General features: G+C 40.3%; 2 protein-coding genes across 2 annotated transcripts in view; both read left to right on the top strand.

The window, feature by feature from the left end:
- Positions 1 to 3,762, top strand: part of LOC9633228 (WD repeat-containing protein 35) — a 4,846-nt gene extending 1,084 nt beyond the window's left edge. Inside the window, 13 exon segments of the mRNA XM_024675505.1 lie at positions 148 to 397; positions 522 to 626; positions 894 to 1,037; positions 1,217 to 1,387; positions 1,436 to 1,660; positions 1,707 to 1,793; positions 1,842 to 1,948; positions 1,999 to 2,272; positions 2,327 to 2,712; positions 2,714 to 2,888; positions 2,934 to 3,020; positions 3,073 to 3,252; positions 3,727 to 3,762. Coding sequence (XP_024531273.1) covers positions 148 to 397; positions 522 to 626; positions 894 to 1,037; positions 1,217 to 1,387; positions 1,436 to 1,660; positions 1,707 to 1,793; positions 1,842 to 1,948; positions 1,999 to 2,272; positions 2,327 to 2,712; positions 2,714 to 2,888; positions 2,934 to 3,020; positions 3,073 to 3,252; positions 3,727 to 3,762 — 2,227 coding nt within the window.
- Positions 3,763 to 3,823: 61 nt separating this feature from the next.
- LOC112346469 (coiled-coil domain-containing protein 39-like) lies at positions 3,824 to 7,661 on the top strand. Its single transcript, XM_024675506.1, has 14 exons — positions 3,824 to 4,186; positions 4,242 to 4,409; positions 4,463 to 4,588; positions 4,677 to 4,897; positions 4,947 to 5,133; positions 5,474 to 5,708; positions 5,758 to 6,023; positions 6,073 to 6,204; positions 6,254 to 6,347; positions 6,420 to 6,491; positions 6,698 to 6,789; positions 6,862 to 7,026; positions 7,111 to 7,298; positions 7,352 to 7,661. Exons 1-14 carry the CDS (start codon positions 3,824 to 3,826, stop codon positions 7,659 to 7,661), a joined length of 2,619 nt encoding a protein of 872 aa, XP_024531274.1.
- Positions 7,662 to 7,954: the final 293 nt, after the last annotated feature.

A 7,954-nucleotide genomic window follows, 5' to 3' on the forward strand; every position in this document is an offset into this window, starting at 1 on the left:
TCAAGAACCCAGGAGGATACTAACTCAATAGTGAAACTCTTTTCCCCACTGGGATTTCACTTGAGAACCCTTCACGTGCCAAACACCAAAGTCAGGTACAATGCATTGAAAGATGACACAGAGGGTTTTGTTTTTTCTCACTTTCAGGGCAGTGACATGGGAAGGGACTGGCTTGACGTTAGCAATTGGAGTGGATGCAAGCATATACCTCGCAAGTATTAGGCCTGACTACAAGTGGACTTTCATTGGCCAAAGTACATGTGTATATAGCTTTAAAAAAAAGCACCCTGATGAGCACTGTGTAATGTTCTGGGATGTAGCTACTGGTGACAGGTTAATTATTTGCAGTTACTTCATTTTGTGTGTTTTGTCCTCAGAGAGCTACTGTTGGTTACAGGTACTTGAAACACGTCAACAGACTTTGTGCCGTGTGCGGTTCAGGAGGCCATTGTGTTTTGGCTACAAAGGTACTAGGCTATTGATAAAAGGAATAATCAGTTTTCGTTTTTTTCAAATATCAGGAAGAGGAACCTAATCAATATATTCTTATACTTTGCAATGCCATTGGCAATCCTCTCGAGTCAAACCACGTGACCATAGAACCAGTCCTCATGACTATGAATGAAGTAAGATATGGGAATAGGCCTGACTAAAGAGCTTTATTTTGTTTATTCAGAATCAAGTTTTTGTGGCATCCAAAACTGATGTGTATGTATGGAATTATCGAGATTCTTTACCATTACTATCTTCCAAACAACTGCTAAGTTCTTTCAGCAATGATCGAAGCAAGGAATCCAAAGATCATACATATTGTTTGGACTGGAAAATCAATACAGGCATCAATCAGGTATATAACTTTACAAATGGACTCTACATATTTTGTTTTCTGGTAGGACAAGATGGACCAAATATGTTGCGTCTTCTGCTCACAGACAAACTTCTGGATTGGCTGTGAGTCCGGTGTGTTACACTGGTACGAACTGCCTTCACATAAATTAGCAGGGAAGATGTTTTTAGAATGCAGGCCTCAAGGTAAGGTATCAGTTGCCATATTTTTAATCTTTTTCTCTGTGTTCTATGGCCAGCTATTGACGTGAACAGTGACTCCACGAGATTAGCAGTAATTGATGTTGATGGATCATTTTCTTTCCGAAATAATGTTCACATGGTAACTGCAATGAGTTACACAATCAAGCACTATTGAGATGTGTTTCAGGACCGAAAGTCAGAGTTCGAACGTAAGGCTGTATGGAATATGAAATGGGCGGATGACAATCCAGATTTGATCGTGATAATGGAAAGATCTCGGATGTACGTTCTTAGGGGTACCGAACTTGAAGAGCCTGTTTCTTGCAATGCATATTTTTGTAGTTTTCACAACCTACAGGTGCTGTGCTATGTTTTCTTCTGTCTTACTCAGCAACAACTGCTACAGGTGTTAGCAATTCGGCTTGACGATGTTATGCAACAGCCAGAGCAGCCAACAAGAGCCCATATTTTCAGTTATGAGACCAAATCCTTACGTGATACACATCAAATTCTCCAAGCGGTTGAAATTAAAGACGCCTACAGCTATGTAGAAGAGCATGGACATCCACGACTATGGACATCCCTTGCTGAACATGCTTTGGAGCACCTTGACTTCAGTGTTGCTGCAAAGGTAAATATGACCAAGAATACGTCTTTTCACCATAATTTTGGTGCAGGCGTTTGTAAAGTGCAAAAACTACTATGGCATACAGTTTGTTAAGAAAGTCGAAGCTCTTCGAGACAAGAACCTGCAAAATGCAGAGGTTTGTTGCAATCGACTTCTCTCTAGATCGCTAACTCGACTATCTCAGGTATGTGCGTACTTTAGAAGGTTTGAGGATGCTGAAAGAATCTATATCAACATAGATAGGAAGGATCTTGCCATTCACATGCGAATGAAAATTGGGGATTGGTTCCTGTAATACGTTTCTTTTCTATAGAGAGTTTTTAACTTCTTTCTGGTCTCAGAGTGGAAAAGCTTTTGGAAAACTTTCCTGGGAACAACTCACTTCTGAAGCTAACCTGGAACAATATCGGTGATCACTTTGTTGTCACGCAAAAGTGGAATGACGCTGCAAGATATTATAGCAAAGCAAAAAATTTTCAGATGTTGGCCGAATGTTACTCTGAACTTCATCACTGGACCAAACTGCAAAAACTTATGGACCATGTTGAACATGGTTCGCCCCTTCTGGAATCTATAGCAAGAAAATTTATGAACATTGGCGTTTGTGAGCATGCGGTAATAACGCCATCAACTTTCAGAAACTTCTGAAGCAGTCTGGTTTTTTTTTAGGTCACAGGTTTTACAAGATCGGGTAACATAAAGGGAGCTTTAAACTGCTGCTTGCAATTGAATGATTGGGAGAAAGCAATCAAGCTGGCAGAGTTACATAATTGTGAAAAAGAAACGCAAGAAAGACTCAGAACCTTCATAAATGAGCTTTTAGAATCTGGTAGCACAGTGTCAGCTATTTACGTTCTCCAAAAGGCTGGGAAGCATTTACAAGTAGTGAACCTACTCAATGAGCATGCCAAGATAATCTCTTTCACAAAGGCAGGTTCCAACAGTTCCCAATATTTTGCTGATAATATTTTGCAGAGTCATGCATTGGAAGTTAAAAAAATATACGTGCTTGCTGCCTTTGAAATGGAAGCTTACATAGCAAGATCACTGGATTTACAGGTATATTTGTAATCTGTAAACTATTGTTACTTCTATGTTGCAGCACAATGCAGACTCTCTAGATCGCTCAGATAGGGATATTCGGAACGCCTGGCACAACGCAGAAGCATACCACCTTTGGATGCTTGCTCACCGCGAGCTTTATTCTGGAAATATGGAACAAGCGGCAAAGGTAATAGCTTTTGTGAGCTTGCGGAAGTCTCCATTTGTCATGCAGGTTTCGTGGTGGTTGAAAGATTATGAAGACGTGTTACAACCGCATAGTATATACTCCCTGATTGCACTCACATCATACTTCTGTGGGGTAAGTTGGTCGTATTAAGAAGCATAGCTAATTATGTGTCAATGTTTTACAGTATTACGAGCAATGCAGCAGGGCCTTTACTGTGCTGGAGCTAAATCGTAGCATTCCAGAACAAGAACGAAAGGACTATAAAGAAATGGCAGCATCCATCTTTTCAAGGCATCAACCCGTTAGTAATGCAAAAGTAAGCAGTGGAATACGAAAATGCCTGAGGTGTGGAGTCTCTTTGGAGGTAAAAGCTGATTTAAACATCTCAAATATAGAGAGGAGTTTTTTTTCTTGCGTTATAGGATGAACTCAAGCGTAGGTGTCTGACACCTAAATGTACGGCAACTTTTCCCATATGTATGGCAAGTGGAACTCAAATCTTGCACGAAGATTTTGTCAAGTGCGGCTACTGCAAATCTCTCATGATATCTTCCAAGCTCAAGTACAAGGTTCATTGCCCGCTCTGTCATTCGCCACTAGAAAACCATCCCAGTGCTATGCATCTTTTTAAATAGAAGAAGGTTGCAAGTTCTGTCCTGAGCTGGTGCATGTGAAATTTATTTCCTTTGTCCAAGAGGGAAAGAAGAAAGAATTATAGCGTTTTTCATCCAATGCCAGAACACTGGTACACTAAATTAGCGAAAGTATGGACCACCCAATTTACTGGCACAATTTTATTGCTCGCTATGACTTTCTGCCGTCACTTATCTGCTTCCAGCATCAAAACTCTGCCAAAAAGTATTCAGCTCAGTGAAATGTGGTGAAAGAATATTTGTCTAGGGTTAGGTTCATGTGCATAGTTTTTTTTGTAAGCAATGACGGAGAAAGAAGTGAGCGTTTCTTCGCCACCTGAGCGAGCACCTGATGTTAATCAGGGTGTGGAGAATGATGATAAGGAAGAGCGTGGAGGATGGACAATGCCTCAACAACAGAAAACACCGAGCAAAGCAGTGGGATTTGAGGCTGCCAGCGCGAGTGGGGAGCAGCCACAAGAACTCAAGGCTCAAATGAAACGACGAATGTCGAAGATGAAGAAGATGGTCTCGGAATTGGGACTTAAGCAGGAGAGTGTGGGTGGTCTTATTGATCTCTCTTTCTTGCCAGGATTTGCAAGTGATGAGGTTAAAGCGCTTAACAAAGATGTATTGAAAGCTGAGAAAGAACTTCGTGATGTTGAGGTTTGATAAAACTTAACGGTCAAAGTGCAGTAATTACCTAGTCTCTCTTGTACAGGAATTAGTGGAAGAACAAGAGGAAAGATCGTCTATAATGGAAGAGCATATGAAACGTGTAAGGCAAGAGATCACATTTACACAGCTCAGAGCCGATGTCAAACGAAGAGAAGCTTTCACGGAAGAGAATTTGAGAAAAATATCGGAAATGGAAGCGAGAAGGCTAGAGGTAAGAACTGTTCAATTAATTCCGTTCCTTATTTATCGTACTCTTTATTTCAGAGAGAGATTCGTAAGTTTGAGAAAGACACGGATGAACTCAATGATCGCATGAGGGGACTTAAGGCCGCTATCAATAGTGGTAACGAAAAAATGGACGAATTTCGACTTTTGATGCAATGGAATCAGGTTTAGTTTCTTATATGAGGACGTAACACTTGTGATAATCTGATTTGTCTAGTTATCATCTCACTGACACGTGTCATGTAGGGAGCAGGAAGAGCTGGATCAATGGATGCAAGCAGCTAGGCAGAAAGACGAGGATAGTGTTGCACTACAGAGCTATACGAAGAATGATAGTTCTAAACTCAAAGAGCTTTACCTTGAACTAGAAAAAGCCTCTGGAGGCCTTTATAATCTCCAGCAGCAGCTTGATGATGAAGTTACCGAAACTCAGAGTGCACAGATTCAGCTGAACAGAACGGCAGAAGTTTTCAAGTACGTGGAATTGCAGCGATTTATTTATTTTTCTTTCATGATCAAACAGAGATTTACAAAATGAGAGACAGAAGCTCGTTGTCATGTGGGAGGAGACAATAGAAGCTATCCATATGCGTGACGAAGGCATTCATAAAGCTGCCGAAGAGTTTGCAGCAAACAAAGCTGTACTTCGCCACAAAAAAAGGCAGCTGGATGGTCTGTCTACCAATCTAGATGGAGAAGTCGAGAAAAATGTGAGATATTTTTGGCTATGCAAAATGCTCTAGTCTAATAGATATGGTATGTCAGCTGGAATTTGACAGGCAAATCGAATTGGTGGAAGAGGACATTTCAAAATTACGGGATGATCTCAAAACTGGAGTTTCCAAGTAAATAGATCTTCATTTTCTGCTGTTATACACAGTGTTATTGTTTTTTAGCACAAAAGACGCGGAAGAAGAGTTAGAACTTTTGAAAAGCCGAGTGACACGCGCAATAAATGATCTAGCAAACGAGAAAGCTAAGAAAACGCAAGTAGAAGAGGCAAGTTGTATTTGATTTATCAATTGCTTCTAATGATGTCTATTCAAACAGGACCTTGTAAATAAGAGGAAGAAACTCGAATTAGTAGAAAGGAAACTAGCAGATTTAAGGATAAAAGTCGAGGATGAGTACATGCTTCTTGACACACTGGACAAGAAGAGACATGAGCTTGAAAAAATCCTTGCAACTGAGGAAGTTAATCTAAAGGTTGCAAGAAAAGAGGTGTCTGACTTACGCGAGAGACATTTTAAGGAGTCTGAGAAACTAAACGACATGAAAGCGAAAGGTGGCCTGACCTGTGTTCTTTCTTGTGTAAACTTGTTGTTATATTGCAGAGAAAGATATTCTATTTGAAATCCATGGGGCCAAATCTCAAGCAAAATCTCTGACTAATCAGATTCATCAGTTAGAATCGAGCATGATCAAGCAAGAAGAGGTGCTGTACTCGGCCGAGTTCCAGATACAGTGCCTTGAGAGGAAAGTAGCCCGAGCCGGTGGTGAGACAAGTGATGTGGAGGCTCGTGAGTTTAATGCAAAAATTCAGCAGCTTGAACAGGAATTGCAGGAGAAACTAGCAGAGGAGGTGATTGTTTTGCAGCAGGTACTGTTGACAATGAAATATGTTAATTTTCATAATTGAGTATTTTCAGCTCAAAAAATCTCAAGACGATCTTAGAGCGGCCGTACGCAAACGTGAAGAATTAACAAGAAAACTGAATCAAATTGAGGAAAAGAATGCTGAACTGTCATTAGAGTCAGAAACAGGGCTTCATACCCTCAAGGTAATCACTGGCTAGAGTGAATCTGGTACTCACATTAGTATACCAGCAGAACCTTGTAAAGGAAAAGGAAGAAAAGATGCTTTCGCGTGATCTTCTGCAGATGGAAGTTAATCGCCTCCAGGGAATGCTAAGCAAGAATGCCGGTATGATGTATGAACTAGGATGATAAGCTTTAAATGATTTTTTTCCTTTATACGGTTTGTATATATTTGAAGATGCCGTTTTTGGAATGGAGAGCACAAAAAGAAGACTTCAGATGAGTATGGAGGAATGTCGACGGGAGATTGGTAGTCGACATGAAAGACATATGTCTGAATTAAAAAGCTTACAAGATGACTTGCACTTTATGCTTATGCAAAGGAATAAGATGGCAGTAGCTGTTGAGAAGGTGGTCATAGTGTACTTGATAGAGAGTACTAACATACTCTCCTTTCCCAGCTTCGATCCAAATACGAAGTTATACTAAATAGAGTCAAAATCGAAAAGAATGCAGAAAGGTCACCAAATTATTTTGTCATTAAAGCTGCACAGGAGCGAGAAGAAATTCAGCGAGAAGGCTATAAACTTGAACAGGAGGTCAAACAGGTCAGATAGGTTTTATTTATGCAACACATTTGTTTACATTTCTAGGTTTCTACTGTTTATCTTACTTTGCAGGTCCAAGCAGACGTTTCGTCTCTTGCAAGGGCTTTTGAAGATGTAAAAGACGCCAACACACTCTACAGGAACAGTCATAAGACTGCAAACACACTGAAGCTTGAGAATGAAAAAGCACATTTGAAGGTAGTCTTTGAGCAAGCCAAAGAGCGGCTTCAAAACAAGGTAGAATTGGAGCGGGCTTTGCTGAAAGTAAGTTATTGCACCAAACTTGCTCCAAGTGCCATATGCGTATGGTGGCTCTTTTAGGAATTTGATCAAGCCGAACAGAGAAATGCCACCACGGAGGAAAAAGAGAGTCATGAGTTGGAGACCTTGAAGATCCTCCAACATCAAGTTGAGACAGCTGAAAAAGATAACAAGGAGCACACCAAGAAACAACGGCGAGCAACTGTACGATTTGAAAGGCTAGCATCAAAACTGAAAGAATCATATGGGTACTTGAGAAATCAAAGCTTTTACATTGACTTAAGAAGTTCGTCCACTATAGGGACTTAGATGCTGAGCGCATTGCAAAGGAAATGCAACTGTCTGAAGCAAGAGAAACAATAACAGATGTTTTATATAAGCTGAAGGCTGTGATTCAGGAAAACCCTGATCTAGGCCGTATTATCCAAGAACGAGTTGCTGACGCTGGCTTTAAAATGCCATCAAACACTTCAAGTGTAAAGTCAAACGTTTCTGGATCAACAAGGGGAAGCATCATTTCGAGCAGAGGCTCCATATTTTCAGCTGGAATGCCTGGCTCAGCTAGAACCTCAAGAAGTGGTAGTGTTGTGACAATGGAATTTCTGGAGTGATCAAGAAAAAGTGAGAGAAGAGGGATGTAAAGCTACAGACAATGGTGGTCCAGATTGCTTGACGTGGCAAATCAGATCTAATATGATCCATATCTACATGGTATATATATGTATACCATACATACAGACCTCACAAGCAAAACTCTTTTTATATGGCAATTCTTATTTTCATGCAGGAAAATTGCTATGCTAGTGTTTTTGAAATCAGTCCTTGGCTGTTAGCCAACACACTCAAAATTATAAAAAGGAGTAAGAGAGAGTATATGATATAAGTATATAAAGATACCTCTTTT

Source organism: Selaginella moellendorffii, unplaced genomic scaffold (assembly GCF_000143415.4).
Source record: "Selaginella moellendorffii unplaced genomic scaffold, v1.0 SELMOscaffold_15, whole genome shotgun sequence".
Lineage (NCBI taxonomy): Eukaryota > Viridiplantae > Streptophyta > Lycopodiopsida > Selaginellales > Selaginellaceae > Selaginella > Selaginella moellendorffii.